Source organism: Mesoplodon mirus (assembly GCF_964341445.2).
Source record: "Mesoplodon mirus genome assembly, chromosome: 14".
NCBI lineage: Eukaryota > Metazoa > Chordata > Mammalia > Artiodactyla > Ziphiidae > Mesoplodon > Mesoplodon mirus.
In genome coordinates, this window is record NC_138990.1 from 11149984 (window position 1) to 11170610 (window position 20627).

The following is a 20627-nucleotide window of genomic DNA, read 5'->3' on the forward strand; positions in this document are numbered from 1 at the left end:
CCCAAAGTCACATAACACCTTGATGGCATAGTTGAGTCTAGAATCCTGGGATTCAGATTCCCAGGCCACCACTCTTTCTACAGCAAAATAGCAGTGCTCAAACACTTGATATGCTTATTGTAAAAAAGTGGATTATCAGAATGAAAACACTGGTCAGGAAAGAATATTCCAATGGCTTTTTTTTTTTTTTTTTTTTTTGCCACATCACGCATCATGGGGGATCTTAGTTCCCTGACCAGGGATGGAACCTGTGCCCCCTGCAGTGGAAGCTCAGATTCTTAACCACGGGACTGCCAAGGAAGTTCCTCTAATGACATTTTCTTATAAATTCCCCAATTTCAACTATTTGGAAAAATTGTGGTCGTTCAGATTTCTGCCCTAAAAAGTGGGTTTATATATGCTCAGTTATTGCTCTTCTAGAAGAAAATCTTCGTTGAATAGGAACACATCACTGTGTGTTCAAAAATGTAGAAATTAGAAAACAAAAAAATTGTAGAAATTAGAACTTTATTATATTATAAACATTTCCAGAATATAAACTGATTTTGTATCAAGACTTCTTGAAACATTTAAAACTGTATGTAACTTAAGCTTATTATAATGTATGTCATTTTCCACTTTCCAATCTAGAAAATATACTGCAAGTTAGATCTAACAAAGGAAAAAAAAATCAATCTAAACTGCTTCACAGAGAAAACGAATATAAAAACACCCACCCCAAACTAAAACCCAATCAAGAAATAGATTCTGTAAAGCCTATTAATCCTCCAATTTAAAATAAATGACCTCCCAAGGGAAAAACACTTCCACCATCATAGCAATTTGATGAATAAAGCATTTTATTTACCTCATTAAGGGAAATTACATTATGTATAAGAAAAATGTAGTAATGATTTTAGAAGGAGGAAAAGTAATTTCCATGTTGGACAGCAAGTACACTGTTTTCTGTTCACTTAGCCTTTGTACCTGTTCACATGAAAAGAGCGATATGAACGTGGACATCATAAAACCAAGCTCCTCAACTATTTTTTCAGTTTAACCTCAGGAGAACCAATGCAAGAGCTTCAAAATCCAAGTATAGACTGGTCCCAAAGCATCTCCTCTTCTGTCCTTTCTTTCCCTTGTTCCTTTTTCTCTCTTCTACGCTTACGTTCCTCTTTCTTAGAGGCTACATCTCGGCTTTTTTTCTCCTTTCGGTTCTTATGCTTTTCTGTACTGACTCTGACTGTTTCCACCTCTGTTTTGTTTCTTTGGACACTCTTGTGTTTGTCTAAATCTATTTCCTCATAAGCTTTCTTCCTCTTATGCTTGGGCCTCTCCTCTTCTGGTTTTTCCCAGCCTTCCTCTGGGTGCCTTTTTCTCTTCTGATGTATCTGTTTATAACTAGTTTGATGGGCACTGGTACTGTTTTCTAAGGAGAGGTGCCTGTAAACTCCAGATTCTACACTGTATGAGCTACAGTTATACTCTTGTTGACTAAAGTTCAGGGCTACTGGTTTTCCTGAGAAATAGTCCCTGGTGAATTGACAGTAGCCCAGGGAGTCTAGTCTCAGCCTGCTGTCATGAGCTGGTAGCCACTGAGGTAACCGCTTCTCCACTGCTTGTGAAATATTGCATGGTCTTCGGTAGGTCTGGATGGGTTCATAAGGGAGTCTTTGATCAAACATTCTACACCTGGGTCTAGAATCAACCTCTTCTTTGTATCCACAGGTTTCCAAATAATCCTCTCTCATCTTTCTGAAACACGTCTTTGGCTCTAAGCCTCTGGCTTTCTGCACTTTGATATAATCCTCAAGTTCATCTTGAAAAGAGTCAGATGTCTTCTTTGAATGCTTCATTAGGTTGACAAGGGATTCTCTGTAGAGAAGATGGGAGAAAATTCTTCTTACTATATTATTTTATGCTGAATATTTCTTTTACTCTTGAAAAGAGTCTCAAAAAACAAAATAAAGAAGCCCAAACAAATTAAAACCTACTTTGGCATGAAAGTTAAACATCATGACATTAACTGCCAAAAAGGAGCATCACAAAGGTCAAATATTGCCTAGGTCACTCACAAATAATTTTATCTTTCTCAGAAGTGGGATGAAGAGGGTAGAAAGGAGCTGACATATAGAATTCTTTTGTGGGGCTAAAAACGTTAAGGAATATAGGGATACAACGACTTACACATCCATGGTGACTGGCCTGATCTGAATGTTCAAACGATTTCTAAAGTTCAGATTAGTCAATTTTTTGTATACTGCTATCTAAGAAAAGTAATAAACCATAGAGAAGTAATTTGATCTTTAAAATCTTCTGTTTACTCAAACAAAATAAAATGAACAAATATACTCACCTGACTAGAGTATTGTAAGACTTAATAATAAAAGGATGTTTGTAAAATGGCTTGGGAATGCTGGAAATTAGAAATTCAGCTATGAGACAAAACTAATCATAGGTATAGGGCATGGGGAAAGACGAGGGAAAAGAGTTCCGTATCTTCAGAACAGGGTCTTGGATTTCATTCCATGACTTCTGATTGGTGAAAAAAGCATTCTAGAATGCCTTCTGGTTTGTTCTCTATTATTAAAGCACTGGTGGGAGGGTTAAGGAAGGAAATGGAGGTGACAGCTGAGAGGGGCTAGGATTTATGTAGGGAAAAGTTTCAAAAGAAATTTAAAGCAGATAATGCTAGTCTTTGTTTGCTTGTTTAAATTTCTTTTGGGGGGTGGGGGTAGTACTACTACTATTTCTCTTTCTCTCCCCTCACCTCAAATCCTGCATTACAAATCTAGCAGAAAAAGTACTCACTATGAGATGATAATGCACTAGATATTTTTGTGTTATACTTTATTTCCAAAAATTAGGAGGCAGTGTAACCCATGTAGAATCAAACATTTCTTTCCATTAACAGAACAAGTCTGAAAGCAATCTAGAGTCACTAATGATGAGCTAGCTTTACTGGCAATTTGAGATTAAAAAGAAAGTCTAAATGAAGCCTAATTTGGTGAGTCAGAAAATTTAGCTCTTATTCTACTCAAACAGTATAAAAATTCTGACTAGAGCAAAATAATGTAACAAATAATTGATTAAATATGGGTAAAAAATTTGAACAGACACTTCAGAAAAGAATATATACAAATGGACAATAAACAAATGAAAGATGCTCAATGTCATTCATCATCAAGCAAATGTCAGTTAAAACCACAAAAAGGTACTACCTCACACTCACTAGAATGACTGAAATTAAAGAGACTGGTGAGCATGTGGAACAATTGAAATTCTCATACATCGCTGGTAGGGATGTAAAAGGATACAATTACTTGGAAAACAGTCTGGTAGTTTCTGAGGAAGTTAAACATACACCTAACATACGATACAGTTATTCCACTCCTAGATATTTATCCAAAAGAAAAGGAAGTATATGTCCACATAAAGACTTATACATGAATGTTCATAGCAGTGTTATTTGTAATAGCCCTGGAAAGGAAAAAAAACCCAAATATTGATCAACAGGTGAATGCATAAATCAAATAGTGGTATATCTATAGAATGGAATCAATGATAAAAAGGAATAGATTATTGATACACTTGAAATAGATGAATCTCAAAATAATCATGCTGAATGAAAGAAGCCTGACCAAAGAGTACATAATATATGATTCCATATATATAAAACTCTTAAAAATGCAAACTAATCTGTAGTAACACAGTGGTTGCTTGGGGATGAGGCAGGAAAAAGTAGGAGGGAGCGATTATAAATGGCACTTTTGTGGGTATGGATATGTTTACTATCTTAATTGTGGTGATCATTTCATGGGTATATACACCTTTCAAGACCTATCAAACTGTATACCTGGAATACATACCGTTTACTGTATGTCAACTATACCTCAATAAAACTGTTAAAAGTCACTAATAAGATTAAAAAGATGTTGATAATTGTTAAAACTGGATGGTGGGTACATGAGCATTCATAATACTGCTTTCTCTCCTTATATGTTTAAATATGTTTTATAATAAAAAGATTTCACTTCATAGCCACTAGGATGGCTATAATCAAAAAGACAGATAGGTGCCACTTGTTGAGACACAGATCAAGAAAGAGCCCCTGTAGCAATCATCTATCCTATAAGCTTATAGCCTCATCCACCAGAGGGCAGAGAGCAGAAGCAAGAAAAACTACGATTCTGCAGCCTGTGGAAGGAAAACCACATTCACAGAAAGATAGACAAAATGAAAAGGCAGAGGACATTGTACCAGATGAAGGAACAAGGTAAAACCCCAGAAAAACAACTAAATGAAGTGGAGATGCGCAACCTTTCAGAAAAAGAATTCAGAATAATGATAGTGAAGATGATCTAGGACCTCGGAAAAAGAATGGAAGCAAAGATCGAGAAGATGCAAGAAATGTTTAACAAAGACCTAGAATAATTAAAGAACAAAGACCTAGAAGAATTAAAGAACAAACAAACAGAGATGAACAATACAAAAACTGAAATGAAAAATACACTAGAAGGAATCAATAGCAGAATAACTGAGGCAGAAAAATGGATAAGTGACCTGGAAGACAGAATGGTGGAATTCACTGCCATGGAACAGAATAAAGAAAGAAGAATGCAAAGAAATGAAGACAGCCTAAGAGATCTCTGGGACAACATTAAACTCACCAACATTCACATTATAGGGGTCCCAGAAGGAGAAGAGAGAGAGAGAAAGGACCCGAGAAAATATTTGAAGGGATTATAGTCAAAGACTTTCCTAACATGGGAAAGGAAATAGCCACCCAAGTCCAGGAAGCGCAGAGAGTTCCAGCAGGATAAACCCAAGGAGAAACATGCCGAGACACATAGTAATCAAATTGACAAAAATTAAAGACAAAGAAAAATTACTGAAAGCAACAAGGGAAAAATGACAAATAACATACAAGGGAACTCCCATAAGGTTAACAGCTGATTTCTCAGCAGAAACTCTACAAGCCAGAAGGAAGTGGCATGATATACTTAAAGTGATGAAAGGGAAGAACCTACAACCAAGATTACTCTAACTGGCAAGGATCTCATTCAGATTTGATGGAGAAATCAAAAGCTTTACAGACAAGCAAAAGCTAAGAGAATTCAGCACCACCAAACCAGCTCTACAACAAATGCTAAAGGAACTTCTCTAAGTGAGAAACACAAGAGAAGAAAAGAACCTACAAAAATAAACCCATAACAATTAAGAAAATGGTAATAGGAACATACATATTGATAATTACCTTAAACGTGAATGTATTAAATGCTCCAACAAAAAGACACAGGCTCGCTGAATGGATACAAAAAAAGGACCCATATATATGCTGTCTACATGAGACCCACTTCAGACCTAGGGACACATACAGACTGAAAGAGGGGATGGAAAAAGATTTTCCATGCAAATGGAAATGAAAAGAAAGCTGGAACAGCAATACTCATATCAGATAAAATAGACTTTAAAATAAAGAATTTTACAAGAGACAAGGAAGGACACTACATAATGACCAAGGCATCAATCCAAGAAGAAGATATAACAATTATAAATATATATGCACCCAACATAGGAGCACCTCAATACATAAGGCAACTGCTAACAGCTATAAAAGAGGAAATCGACAGTAACACAATAATAATGGGAGACTTTAACCCCTCACTTACACCAATGGACAGATCATCCAAACAGAAAATTAATAAGGAAACACAAGCTTTAAATGACACAATAGACCAGAGAGATTTAATTGATATTTATAGGACATTCCATTCAAAAACAGCAGATTACACTTTCTTCTCAAGTGCTCACAGATCATTCTCCAGGATAGATCACATCTTGGGTCACAAATCAAACCTCAGTAAATTTAAGAAAACTGAAATCCTATCAAGCATCTTTTCTGACCACAACGCTATGAGATTAGAAATCAATTACAGGGGAAAAAATGTAAAAAACACAAACACATGGAGGCTAAACAATACGTTACTAAATAACCAAGAGATCACTGAAGAAATCAAAGAGGAAATAAAAAACTACCTAGAGACAAATGACAATGAAAACATGATGATCCAAAACATATGGGATGCAGCAAAAGGAGCTCTAAGAGGGAACTTTATAGCTATACAAGCCTACCTCAAGAAACAAGAAAAATCTCAAGTAAATAAACTAACCTTACACCTAAAGGAACTAGAGAAAGAAGAGCAAACAAAACTCCAAGTTAGCAGAAGGAAAGAAATCATAAAGATCAGAGCAGAAATAAATGAAAGAGAAACAAAGAAAACAATAGCAAAGATCAATAAAACTAAAAGCTGGTTCTTTCAGAAGATAAACATAATTGATAAACCATTAGCCAGACTCATCAAGAAAAAGGGAGAGGACTCAAATCAATGAAATTAGAAATGAAAAAGGTGAAGTTACAACAGACACTGTAGAAATACAAAGCATCTTGAGAGACTACTACAAGCAACTCTATGCCAATAAAATGGACAACCCAGAAGAAACAGACACATTCTTAGAAAGGTATAACCTTCCAAAACTGAACCAGGAAGAAATAGAAAATATGAACAGACCAATCACAAGTAATGAAATTGAAACTGTGATTAAAAATCTTCCAACAAACGAAAGTACAGGACCAGATAGCTTCACAGGTGAACTCTTTTTTTTTTTTTTGCGGAACGTGGGCGTCTCACTGTTGTGGCCTCTCCCATTGTGGAGCACAGGCTCCGGATGCGCAGGCTCAGTGGCCATGGCTCACGGACCCAGCCGCTCCGCAGCATGTGGGATCGTCCCGGACCAGGGCATGAACTCATGTCCCCTGCATCAGCAGGCGGACTCTCAACCACTGCGCCACCAGGGAAGCCCTTCACAGGTGAATTCTATCAAACATTTAGAAAGAGCTAACATCCATCCTTCTCAAACTGTCCCAAAAAATTGCAGAGGAAGGAAAACTCCCAAATTCATTCTATGAGGCCACCATCACCCTGATACCAAAACCAGACAAAGATACTACCAAAAAAGAAAATTACAGACTAATATCACTGATGAATATAGATGCAAAAATCATCAACAAAATACTAGCAAACAGAATCCAACAACACATTAAAAGGATCATACACCATGATCAAGTGGGATTTATCCCAAGGATGCAAGGATTCTTCAATATACGCAAATCAATCCATGTGATACACCATATTAACAAATCGAAGAAGAAAAACCATATGATCATCTCAATAGATCAGAAAAAGCTTTTGACAAAATTCAACACCCACTTATGATAAAAACTCTCCAGAGAGTGGGCATAGAGGGAACCTACCTCAACATAATAAAGGCCATATATGACAAACCCACAGCAACGTCATTCGCAATGGTGAAAAACTAAAAGCATTTCCCCTAAGATCAGGAACAAGACAAGGATATCCACTCTCACCACTATTATTCAACAAAGCTTTGCAGGTCCTAGCATTGGCAATCAGAGAAGAAAAAGAAATAAAAGGAATACAAATTGCAAAAGAAGAAGTAAAACTGTCACTTCCTGCAGATGACATGACACTATACATAGAGCATCCTAAAGACGCCACCAGAAGACTACTAGAGCTAATCAATGAATTTGGTAAAGTTGCAGGATAGAAAATTAATGCACAGAAATCTCTTGCATTCCTATACACTAACAACAAAAGATCAGAAAGAGAAATTAAGGAAACACTCCCATATACCACTGCAACAAAAAGAATAAAATACCTAGGAATAAACCTACCTAGGGAGACAAAAGACCTGTATGCAGAAAACTATAAGACACTGATGAAAGAAATTAAAGATGATACCAACAGATGGAGAGATATACAATGTTCTTGGATTGGAAGAATCAATATTGTGAAAATGACTATACTACCCAAAGCAATCTACAGGTTCAATGCAATCCCTATCAAATTACGAATGGCACTTTTTACAGAACTAGAACAAAAAATCTTAAAATTTGTATGGAGACACAAAAGATCCTGAATAGCCAAAGCAGTCTTGAGGGAAAAAAACGGAGCTGGAGGAATCAAACTCCCTGACTTCAGACTATACTACAAAGCTACAGTAATCAAGACAATATGGTACTGACACAAAAACAGAAATATAGATCAATGGAACAGGATAGAAAGCCTAGAGATAAACCCATGCACCTATGGTCAACTAATCTATGACAAAGGAGGCAAGGATATACAATGGAGAAAAGAAAGTCTCTTCAATAAGTGGTGCTGAGAAAACTGGACAGCTAGCTACATGTAAAAGAAAGATTAGAACACTCCTTAACACCATACACAAAAATAAACTCAGAATGGATTAGAGACCTAAATGTAAGACCGGACACTATAAAACTCTTAGGGGAAAACATAGGAAGAACACTCTTTGACATATATCACAGCAGGATCTTTTTTGATCCACCTCCTAGAGTAATGGAAATAAAAACAAAAATAAACAAATAGGACCTAATGAAACTTAAAAGCTTTTGCAAAGCAAAGGAAACTGCAAACAAGACGAAAAGACAACCCTCAGAATGGGAGAAAATATTTGCCAACGAATCAACGGACAAAGGATTAATCTCCAAAATATATAAACAGCTCATGCAGCTCAATATTAAAAAAAACAAACAACTCAATCAAAAAATGGGCAGAAGACCTAAATAGATATTTCTCCAAAGAAGACATACAGATGGCCAAGAAGCACATGAAAAGCTGCTCAACATCACTAATTATTAGATAAATGCAAATCAAAACTACAATGAGGTATCACCTCACACCCATCAGAATGGGTATCATAAGAACATCTACAAACAACAAATGCTGGAGAGGGTGTGGAGAAAAGGGAACCCTCTTGCACTGTTGGTGGGAATGCAAATTGATACCGCCACTATGGAGAACAGTATGGAGGTTCCCTAAAAAACTAAAAATAGAAGTACCATATGGTCCAGCAATCCCACTTCTGGGCATATACCCAGAGGAAATCATAATTCAAAAACACACATGAACCCCAATGTTCATTGCAGCAGTACTTACAAGAAGCCAGGTCATGGAAGCAACCTAAATGCCCATCGACAGACGAATGGATAAAGATGTGGTACATATATACAATGGAGTATTACTCAGCCATAAAAAGGAACTAAATTGGGTCATTTGCAGAGACATGGATGGATCTAGAGACTGTCATACTGAGTGAGGTAATTCAGAAAGAGAAAAACAAATATTATATATTAACGCATATATGTGGAACCTAGAAAAATGGTACAGATGAACCTGTTTGCAGGGCAGAAATAGAGATGCAGATGTAGAGAACAAACGTATGGACACCAAGGGGGGAAAGTGGTGGTGGGGGGGTGGTGTGATGAATTGGGAGATTGGGATTGACATATATACACTAATATGTATAAAATGGATAACTCATAAGAACCTGCTGTATAAAAAAATACAAAAAAAAGACATAATAATAAGTGTTGACAAAAAGGAGGAAAAACTGGAAACTTCATTCATTCTTGGTGCAAATATAAAATGTGCAGCTACTTTGGAAAACAGTTTGGCAGTTCCTCAAAGTGTCAAACGTAGAGTTACCACATAACCCTAGCAATTTCACTCTTAGGTTTCAATGCAAGAGGACTGAAAATCTATGTCCACACAAAAACTTGTACAAAAATATACACAGCAGCACTATTCCTAACAGCTAAAAGCAGAAATGACTCAGTGATCATCAACTGATGAATGGATAAATAAAATGTGGCAATTCACACAATGGAATATTATTCAGCAATAAAAAGGAATGAAATACTAATAAATGGTACAACGTGGATGAACCTTGAAGACATGCAGAGTGAAAGAAGCCAATCCCAAAAGATCACAGATGGTGCAGAGATGAATGAAGAGGTGAATGGAACCTTACCTTTATCAGGTTGAGAACTTGGTGGAGAAATTTGATCATATTCACCCATTAATTGCTTCAGTTTTTTAGCATGAACTTTCCCCAAATAGTGAGACTGTACAACAACTGAGGAGCTAAAAACCATGATGCAGAGATTTAAAAATCTATTTTTTGTCCAATACTCCACTCCCATTCACCTGAAACCAAGCACAGTCTTGTTATAACAATTAAATAATTCAAAGTTTAGAATTACATCAACATAGATCAATCATCTGAAAACTCATAAAATACATCTTCAATTTCTTATTTTGCTTCCTGTAAATCTGAAAGTAAAGCTAACTTTTTGAGTATGTATTTTACCTTGAAAAATAAATAATATTGTTTATTTTAGAGAAAGTGATCCAAAATTTATACCTCTGAATTTGAAGATAGCACTCATGCGTTTTAATATATTTAGTCTGAACTAACACTTTTAGAGTTTTGCTTGCTTTCAAGTCAAAGTACCAGCTTCCGTATAAAAAATACTAACAATTTAGAAGCTCTTTATTTTCAACCTACCTCATAATGTGAAATCCACTGCGATTCAAATTATGGTACTATTCCTTATAAGTCTTTTACAAAAGGTATCTGTAAAAAGTTCAGTCTTTGCTCATTCAACATGGTATCTATGAATAAAATAAAGAGAGGTAAGACATTTAGGGTAATATTTTCAATCTTCAACTGGATATCATTTCATATACCATCTCAAATCTTAATTTCCTAAGTGCTTGCAAGGCTAAAGTACTGGCTTTTTGCTTATTAGAATGACAATTTTAGTATAAAAACATTTAGTAAGCCTCTGATATTTACTATGGTAATATATTTTTTAGTCCAGAAAATACCATTCTGAAGGAGAAGTTATTAGGGCACCAGTAGAACTCTGGACTTTATGGAAATGATCTGGGGCATCCAGCCCTAGTACTTCGTGTCTTATAGCAGACATGTTACTGACTTCTACTGACCTTTGTAATTGCTAAAATCCCAGAGGTAGCATTTCTCTCCCCACGTTGGCTTTCTTCTCCCATCTGGTACTTAATGTAATTGACTAATTTCTCTAAATGCAGGACTTTACACTTCATCTTGTAATGGGTTTAGGCCACCATTCCTACCTCTGACGATCTTTAAAATTCAAATTGTTTTAATCTTGACATTTGCTACTTTTCCCACACATAGTTTTTATATGCATTCAGTCTATGTGTTCATCCATGTTACTGGCGAAAACTTTAAGTAGGAAGACAGTAAGATAATTATGGCACGCTACAAAGAATTCACCCTTTTCCTTCATCTAGGATTGATCTATTCATTCCCAATAAGAAAGACATTAAAAATTTCATAGAATCTGAGTTTATTCCAAAATTAAATTCAGCACCTTTACGTGAACACTCTACGCTTCTCCACTCCGCTCCCCACCATCTTCCTTCTTATGAGTCTGATTATTCAAATCTATTTGTACTATATAAATGTCTTATTTTTCCATTTTATTAATATTTGAAAAACACATGACATGTCTTCCTAAATTGTAACTATTCTTTCTACAGCAATCGTTCTCAATCTCAATCATTTTGACCAAAGCATTCTATACAGTCAGACAAGTGAACTCTTATTGCCTGGAGGTCTAGGGAGTATACAGCCTAGAGATCAATCACAGAAAGATGTATTTCAAGTTTCATGATTAACCTTAAAAACTCGTGAACTTCTTGAATTCTAGCCTTAAAACATCCATTTTATGTAAAAGCTTCAATTTAATCTTTAAATAAAATGTGCCATTTAAACTTCAAGTACCTCCTGGCACACTGCTGGATACCCCAAAATCTCACAGAAAACTGAGTGTCCTCACTGAAGAATATGATCCCACAACATTCCTCTGACCTACCAGATGGTTCACAAAAGAAAATCAGGCATGGCATCACTTGTACTTTTAGTAAACCTGAAATTGCCTTTTATGGTCACTTCAAAGTATTACATTTACAAGTCACCTATTAATAATTTGTTCTGTAACACTTACCCAGCATTGCCCTTACCATGTACCAGGTACTATTTCAGCACTTAAGAATAGTAACTAATTTTATCCTCCTAAGAAGCCTATGGGGTAAGTACTATTATATAACTACGTACATAGTTAATAGATGAGGAAACTGAGGCATAGAAAAGTTAAGGAACATGTCTGTGATTGCAGTTAATAAATGAGAGGAGCAGTCTGGCTCCAGAATCTGTTATTAACTGATATGCTTGGCTGCCTTTCCAACTGATGTAAAACTTCTCCACATTCTGGAATCCACTTCTCTGCTTTTACAAAACCTGAAATATTTTCTGATCTCCAGGGCTTTACACAGCTTTCCATTAAAAAAAATGAAAAGTTAGCCACAAAATGGTGGAATGCATTCTTATTTCATACATCAGACAAAGGACTTATATCTAGAATAAATAAAGAACTGTATGACTCAATAATAAGACAAACTCAGTTAAAAATGGGTAAACGATTTGAACAGACACTTCAGAAAAAAAAATATAAACAGCCAAATAAATGCAAATTAAAACCACGAGATAATATTACACCATCATTAGAAAGACTAACTTAAAAGGACTGAAAATACCAAGTGTTGGAAAGGACGCTGAACAGCTGGAACTCCCATACACTACTAGTTAGAACTTAAAATGGTACAACTTTACAATCTGACAATTTCTTTAAAAGTTAAATACGTACTATATGATCCAGTCATTTCACTCATATGTATTTGCCCAAGAGAACTGAAAACATATGTCCATGCAAAGAACTGTACATGAATATTCACAGAAGCTTTATTTGTAATAGCCCCAAACTGAAACAACCCTAATGTCTATCAACAAGGGAATGGGTAAACAAAATGTGGTATATCCATACAACAGAATTATTCAGCTGTAAAAAATGAACAAAATAGCAAGACATACAACATGGATGAATCACAAAATCATCATGTTGAGTAAGACACAAAAGAGTACCTACTATGAGTCTACTTATAAAAAGTTCTAGAAATGCAAACTAATCTATAGTGATAGAAAGCAGATTAGTGGTTGCCAGGGACAGGGGTGGAGGGAGGGATGGACTGTAAAGGGGCAGGAGGAAACTGTTGGGATTGGTGGAAACATTTGGCATTTTATTTATGAAGGTGGTTTCATGGGAGTATACACCTGTCAAATACTCATTGAACTGTACACTTTAAATAAGGGCCGTTCATTGTAAGTATACCTCAGTAAAGTGTATAAGAGGAGCTTAGAGATCTATAATGCATGTTTTGAAAAAAAAATTCTACCTTAATTTGTTAGACTGGATTTTTAAGTGTTGGCTTTGTTTCTAGAAAGATCACCCATCTAACAAAGCTCAAGTCACCTATGCAGAACTACTGGTTGTCATACTATGTTAATTATCTCACTGCTTCTAGGAGCCAGACATAGGGACTCTGGAGTCAGTTCTGGCATTTATTAGTTATATGACCTTGGTCAAGTTTCTCAGCCTCTAACAGGATATAACATACACCTCAGAGTTATTGTGTGTCTTAAGGAAATTAATACATGTAAAGTGCTTAGAGGATTGCATGGCACATACTGAGTGCTGTACAGCTGAGCTGTTTTTTATTGTTATTCAGGATTTCATCTACTTAACTGATAGAATGAAATGTTTTTCCAACCAATTATTCTAGTAACTACAGAAAAGTAGAAAAAAGTAGAAAAGGTTATGGGTAAACAGGTCAGGAGTGCCTGACAGGAGTACCTATTCTTTGTATCTCAAGTTAACTCATGTTTCAGAGGGACTTTGTTTTTTTTGTTTGTTTTTTTTTAATGAAAGCTGAAAGTTCAACTTGATCCTTATTATCTTTTCTGATTGCTCTGATTTTAAACCAACTCTTTATAAAGATTTCAGTTTATGTTCTGTGTTAATGTCTGCTACATATATGTCTAAAAGAATATGGAATGTCAAGCAGAAGCACGCAGGCTATTTACAAGCTGGTATTAGGTCTCAAGCAAGAAATAGTTTGTCTCTTCTGAAACTAATCTGGAGTATTTTTTCAGTTGTACCTTCTAAAATTTTTGGAAAAAATCTAGCAAAATTCTGAAAACTTGACATTCCTATTTGTACACCACAAGCCTAGTTATAGACCAACACTCACAATGCCATTTACTTCCAGGAAAGATATCAGAGTGGAAAGAGAAAGAAAATGGAATCTTTTATTTTGGAGAAATGAAACTATGCACGTTGTTATTCAATAGCTGTACAAGGTTTGGTCTTTTTTATTTCAATATTAGTAGCTAAAGCCATTGCAAAAGCTAAAGTAATAAAAACACTGCACGTGAACTACTGAGTTAAATATGAAACACATGAATAGTATGAATTACTCGTAATTCAAAACTGTCTAAAAAATGCTTCATATCTTAATAAAATACTAAGAACCACTCCACTTTTCCTAATTATAGACCTGTCAGAGAGAATTTGTTACATTCCAACCACCCTTTTAGAAATAGCAAAACCTGAATTTAACTTTTGCATTGTATGAAATATTTTTAATATGCCTCAATAGGTTTAATAGGTTGAACGAGCAAATCAACTCAATTTGAGTGAAAAATTTACTAAAATTTTTCATGCCCAAAGCACATTATTTGATTTGTGTTGTGACATGGTATTAAAACATAATACAGGGCCTCCCTGGTGGCGCAGTGGTTGAGAGTCCGCCTGCCGATGCAGGGGATACGGGTTCGTGCCCCGGTCTGGGAGGATCCCATATGCCGCGGAGCGTCTGGGCCCGTGAGCCATGGCCGCTGGGCCTGCGCATCCGGAGCCTGTGCTCCGCAACGGGAGAGGCCACAACAGTGAGAGGCCCGCATACCGCAAAAAATAAATAAATAAATAAATAAATAAAACATAATACAGCATAAAGGTTTTAAAAATATTTAAATATCTTTAATCACTGAAGAAAAAAATGTTTGAGCAAAATTAGGAATGTTAATTTGCTAAGTTTTAGGTGTAATTAGGTTCCCTTTAATAAATTCTTCCTCTTTAATAAATATACCAAATTAATAGCATGGTCCTATACTTTTAAATTTGGTTCACTAAGAAGCATTAAAAGACTATTTCCCCCACTATCTGCATCTTCTTTCTCTCAGCAATGTTATGTAGCATTCACTGTACTTTGTTAAAGTTATCCAAAAGTATTTTGGTTTTTGATGCAATAGTAAATAGTATTTTTAAAAAAATCTCAATGTCTAATTGCTTGTTAACATTTAGAAATACTACTGGATTTGTATACTGACCTTGTATTTCATGTCCTTGATAAATTCACTACTTATTCTAGTAGCATTTCCCAAAATTCCTCGGGGTTTTCTACATAGATGATCATAGCATCTGCAAATAAAGACAGTGTGATTTCTTCCTCTCCTATCTGTAAATGTTTTTCTTTTTCTTGTCTGACTATACTGGTTAGGGCCTCTAGTACAATACGGAAAAGAAGTGGTGAGGATGGATATCCTTGCCTTGTTCCTGGCTCTTGAGATTTGCAATCTTTTAATACCATTATAATCTTAGGAAAGACTAAGTAGAACACAGCACTAAGTTTTGGGAGACGAGGTAACTGATTCTGTTATCTTAACCAAAGTATGCTGGGACTTCCCTGGTGGTCCAGTGGTTAGCACTCCGCGTTTCCACTGCAGGGGGCACAGGTTCGATCCCTGGTTGGGGAACTAATAAGATTCTGCATGCCAAGTGGTGCGGCCAAAAAAAACAAAAAAGCCCCAAAGAAACCATTAACCAAAGTATGCTGTTTTATTTTTGTTTTGACCTTGAGGGTCAAATCCCATTTAAGAAGTTTTGAGAGATGCAGCCTGTACCTGTTAGCATCATGAATATTCTTAACTGTGTTAGTTATTAACCTTGCCTTTTCAGGAAATGAGATTAGTATGTGACCTATGAGTTTGCCAAGCTCTTGCTATTTTACACTAACACTACAACCATAAAAGTAACTGAGGATTTGCTATGGCATATCTCCAATGACAAAATACAAAGAAATTAACAAAATCATTAATTACGGGCACTAGTTATGTACTTAACAGAAAATATATGTCTTAACTTGAACTAAACCTTTGAACATCAATAATTATAAGTAATCTACGGCTAGCTAGCTCACGGCTCTTGCTTGTGAAATTAGTGTTACTTGGACCCATGGCAGACATCCTATCTCAGAATGCCATCAAACACATGCCAGTCCTTCTAAAAGATCAGTAAACATGAATGGGTCTGTGAATGCTCTTGTCCTAACACACAGTACCTGGTCCATAGTAGGAGCTCTAACTGTTTTCTGAGTAACTGTAAGAAGGGCTGTTAGCTAGATTTTCTGTCATTTGACTCGAATCTCTGCTTACTGTCAAGAAAACAAAGGCACATTTTTGGCAATTGCTATGTAAATGGATTTATGATTCAGTAAGAATTCAGAAATGTTCTTCATTCTTAAAATGAGTCTAATTTTTTTTCCTGAAAAGCAGATAAGCAAGAACTGTTTGCTGTGGTTTTGTTTTTACTGATTTCTTAGGAATATTATTACTCAGTAGAACATTTTTAACTAGCAAAAATATCTGAGAAACTTGACTCAATGAATTACAAAGTGTCCTGGAAAATCTTTCCCTTGACCATAAATGCAATGTATACTTCTTTTCATAGAAGTCTGGTCATGTGGTATTTCTTTGGGTTTTTGGGATTGAGTTTAATTTCTCAATTTCCTATTTATAATCTTACACTGTCTATATATTCCCTGCTTGCTAATTTTTAATCCTTACTGACCTTTGTTTGTTATCAAGCCCGATATAGAGGAGCTCTTATAAGAGTGTTACAGCTATAGGTGAAAATGGATCAGCAGTTTTAATAGTATCAGGATCTTGAAAGTGAGAGTGGAATTTTAATAACTGGAAGCATGACAATTCTTTGATACCTTTTGGAGGAATCTCCTAATAAAGTCTTTTAAGAAAAAAAAAAAGATACTGGCCAAGTACTAAGCAAATTTTTTTTCTCTTATTGTTCATGTACTATTATATTGGTAATTACGTTAGGCTTTTATAAATATTTAAACTAAAAATACCTTGGGTCTTACTCCTACTAGTGTTTTAAACAGTATATCAAATATTTACCATGTGTTAAGTAGCAGTTAACTGAAAAGTTAATTAAGGATATTTACTTAAAGCGACAAGAGGTAATTTTTAGGTAACAAGTTGTATTTTGTTTTTCAAATCCTAGTGGTCTCAAGCATAACTCAACAGACTTCATTAGTCTTTGAATGTCATTTGATGGCCATTAGAGGTCAAAGTTTCATGTTTTATGAATTGCTGTTCTAGTACACAGCCAAGCCATGGAAAGAATATCATTATGGAACAGCAAAATCGGTTCACAATTTTAGAGCTGACAAGGAGCTCAGTTTGGTTAGTGCAGACTTCAACCTCGACACTACTGACATTTTCAGTAGGATAATCCTTTGTTGTTTGTGTTGGTGGCCTGTGCATTTTAGGTTGTTTGCGGCATCTCTGGCCTATACCAAGTAGATGCCAGTAGCACCTGTAATCACCAAGCCCTTTCTTGTCCAGTGGCAAAAACCAAGGGGGAAAAAAAAAGGCTCCAAACACTGTTAAATGTCTTCTGAGGAGGGGGTGGGGCAAAAGCACCCCTGATTTGAGAACCACTCAGTTGGGCTAGTCCAACTCCTCTCCCCACAGATGACAAAACTCAAGTCCAGGAAGTTTGGGACTTAGGGTCATACAGCTAGTTAAGAAATTAGCATTAGAACTTAACAGTCAAGACTCCTATTCCAGTATTCTCATACCACCTTGAAGCAGTATAGAAAAGTAACTGCTAGCATCGTGTGAACTGATTTAAAGTGTTTCGTAATTGCACATATTCAAAGTCATTGCAAAAAACCAAGTCTGGCAGAAAGCTGTTTTTTTTTTTTTTTTTTTCCATAAGAAACTGTTTCCAAATCTTCCTGTGATGTGGCCATGGGAGCTAAAATGAACTGTAGTCTTGACACCTATAAACTGCTCAGGCTTACTTGTTAGTGAAAGGCAGGAAATCTGGTATGAAAGCAGAAAATTCAAGAGATTTTATTTAATATCCTAACAATCACACTAACCCAGGTTGATTGAAGACACTAAATCTAGTCTTCCAAAGGTTGTCTTCACTAAGGGACTTAATGGAACATCATTTGGTTGCAATGAAATTCTAATTTCCAGTTTTAGTGAATGGAATTTATATAAAGATTCTTACAAAATGTTTTAAGAAATTTATAATACTTTACTGTTCACCATTCCTCCAAGTGAAAGGTATAAAAGATGATCGACTACCACACAAAAATAGAGTATACTGTGGAAGAGGATGAAAATAAAAATTATTTTAATGAAGTTACTATATTTACTGTTGTCCCTCAGGAAAAAGGAAATTAAATTATCCAACAATGTTCTGGCTTCCACCATCTTCCTCTCTGAAGACAAAAGGCAACATAAGGCAACACTGCAGATACTAAAAATTAATTATGGAAATGAAGATGACATAATGTTTTACTAGATCTTCTGCAGTGAGATCAAGCTCCACCGTCTAAAATCCTTTCCAAAACTTCCTTAAAGCCTAAACTCAGGGTTTGGAACCAGCAGTTTGTTTGCAGGTATACAGTAATTGTAGAAACTCAAACATCTCTTAGATTGAGATGATCAAGAAATAGCTCTTTGTGTTAGGGAAAATGTGCTGGTGAAAACTCTAGGCAGATACACTGCTTCCAAACTTCTGCACAAAGACTTGACCAAACTTGAACTTGGCCTCCAGCAGCCTGTGGCTACGGCCCTCGGATGAACCAGCCCCATTTTGAGCTCAGATCTGGAAAAACTTGGGGCTGTCAAAAGACATTTACTGTTTGTTCTAGCCAACACCTGATGACAGGTCCCTGGCCTCTCTTTAGTACTTACTAAAAAGGGATTACGATTGTGAACCCTTGCTCCGTCCCTCTGAGATGTATGTGTGTACCTCCTACAACTTAGGAGTGTCTTTCTCAAGGATCTGGAAGCCATTCCTTTGCAGTGTTAATCATCAGGAAGGACAGGGCCTCTGTCTCCCAGTCCCTGTGGGAAAACAGAATCCTCACTTCCCTAACTGCCAGCAAACTGACACAGCTCGCCTGCAAGGACACCACCCAACCCTTTGTAATTCTGCACGTCCCTGCCTCTACTTGAGCTCCACCTTGCCCCATTCCTACATCTTCTCCCCAGACACCTCTGCGCAAATCGGAATGGAGCTCAGCTCTTTTCCTACTGTCAGTAGTTGCTGAATAAAAGCTGTTTTCGCCGCCCCAATGTCCTGCTTTATTAGCTTTGACGCTGGCAGGTACATATTAAAACTCAGACCACTGTCAAGATAGGGCTGTAAATCTTAGAGGCTTGTTTTACACGGCGTTACCCTCAAAAACCCGGGCAAACTCTACAAAGTGGTCCCTCAAAAGCCTCACCCCCTTGTCTCCTCTAGGGCCCGGCACCTTTCAGCTCGCCTGTTTACTTCCTACTCTCCCCAAACTCCGAACTCCACTTCTCCCCAAGTGTGAGTGAGGTCGCTACTTTCCAGGATGTTGATTTCACCCTGCGCAGGTCTACGCCCTTCCACGTCTGGGGCCTTTTCTCTCCCCGTCTCTGTCCCCTCGATCTCCGAGTGGCCTCATCATCCCCTTCCTTCAGATCCACGGCCTCGGCCTGGTCGCCTCTCTCCCGCTCCAACCTCAGCTTCCCCAGCAGCGATCCGCGTGGGGCACGGGCGCCCGTTTCCGGGGGTGGCGGGTGGAGAGGGGAGCGTACTCCCCGGGCCCGCCCGGCCTCTCCCTGGCCGTGGGGTCGAGGGGCTGAACGCCTGGGCCGCCCCCGCTGCCGGGGCGGGAACTCACCTTCTCTGAGGCAGGGGCGGCCGTCTACAACTACTGTCCCCCTCCCCGCCAACGCCGCCGGCCGGTGGGTAGGCCGAGGTGGAGTAGGCGGAGAGGCAGGGACAACCGCTGCCTCCGCCGCCGAGCAAGCGGGGTGGGAGCAGGAGGCGGAGACCGGACTTCCGGAGGGGAAGTTGCTGCCACCACCGGCGGCTAACTGGACAGCAGCGCCGCCATAGCGGCGAGGCGCGCTACTGCGGTTGCCCAGCAGTCCCGCTCCCAGAAAGCCCCGTTTAGCCCCGCCTTCCTGTTTACCCCGCCCCCTTCGTCCGCTACTTCCGGGCCTCTGTTCTAAACTGGCTCGCACCCGCCGTTCTTCGACTGACCCTGGTCTCTCCGTTGGAAGGAAGGAAAAGCTCGTGGGGCCGCTCACCTTGGGAGAGTGAATCTCAAACCACTAAGAAAAAAAGTCAGGAAATCTACGGATTCTACCTCCAAAATATCTGAAAAATACATGCTTTCCTGCTTTATCTGTTTTTCTTTCTTTTTTAATACACAGAGTAGACTGAGCAAAATCCTTGGTTATGATACGTTGTCATCATTGCTCCATAAGTGATGTTTTTCTCTCTCCTTCTGGCTTCCTCAGTATATGCTTATATATACACACACACACACACATTCATCCTTTCGTTCTCTGTCTCCCAAAGAAATCATTACCATGGTTTGTAGTCATCATTTCCTTTCATATGTATATACGTATCTTTAAAATATACCTATTTATTTATTTTGGCTGCGCCGGGTCTTAGT

General features: G+C 37.4%; 1 protein-coding gene across 2 annotated transcripts; it reads right to left on the minus strand.

Moving 5' to 3' along the window:
- Positions 1-821: 821 nt before the first annotated feature.
- KRCC1 (lysine rich coiled-coil 1) lies at positions 822-20010 on the minus strand. 2 transcript variants are annotated; one of them, XM_082643258.1, is made up of 5 exons: positions 19842-20010; positions 15199-15289; positions 10435-10541; positions 9898-10073; positions 822-1857 (listed from the first exon to the last, which is right to left on the minus strand). In XM_082643258.1, the coding sequence occupies exon 5, from the start codon at positions 1836-1838 to the stop codon at positions 1065-1067; it is 774 nt and encodes a 257-aa protein (XP_082499384.1). In that variant the 5' UTR covers positions 1839-1857; positions 9898-10073; positions 10435-10541; positions 15199-15289; positions 19842-20010; the 3' UTR covers positions 822-1064. The 2 variants fall into 2 exon arrangements, with proteins under 2 accessions (XP_082499384.1, XP_082499383.1); XM_082643257.1 differs by lacking the exon at positions 15199-15289.
- Positions 20011-20627: the final 617 nt, after the last annotated feature.

Coding starts and splice junctions, on each gene's coding strand:
- KRCC1 (XM_082643257.1), bottom strand. CDS start 1,838: ATGAAGCATTCAAAGAAGACATCTGACTCTTTTCAAGATGAACTTGAG.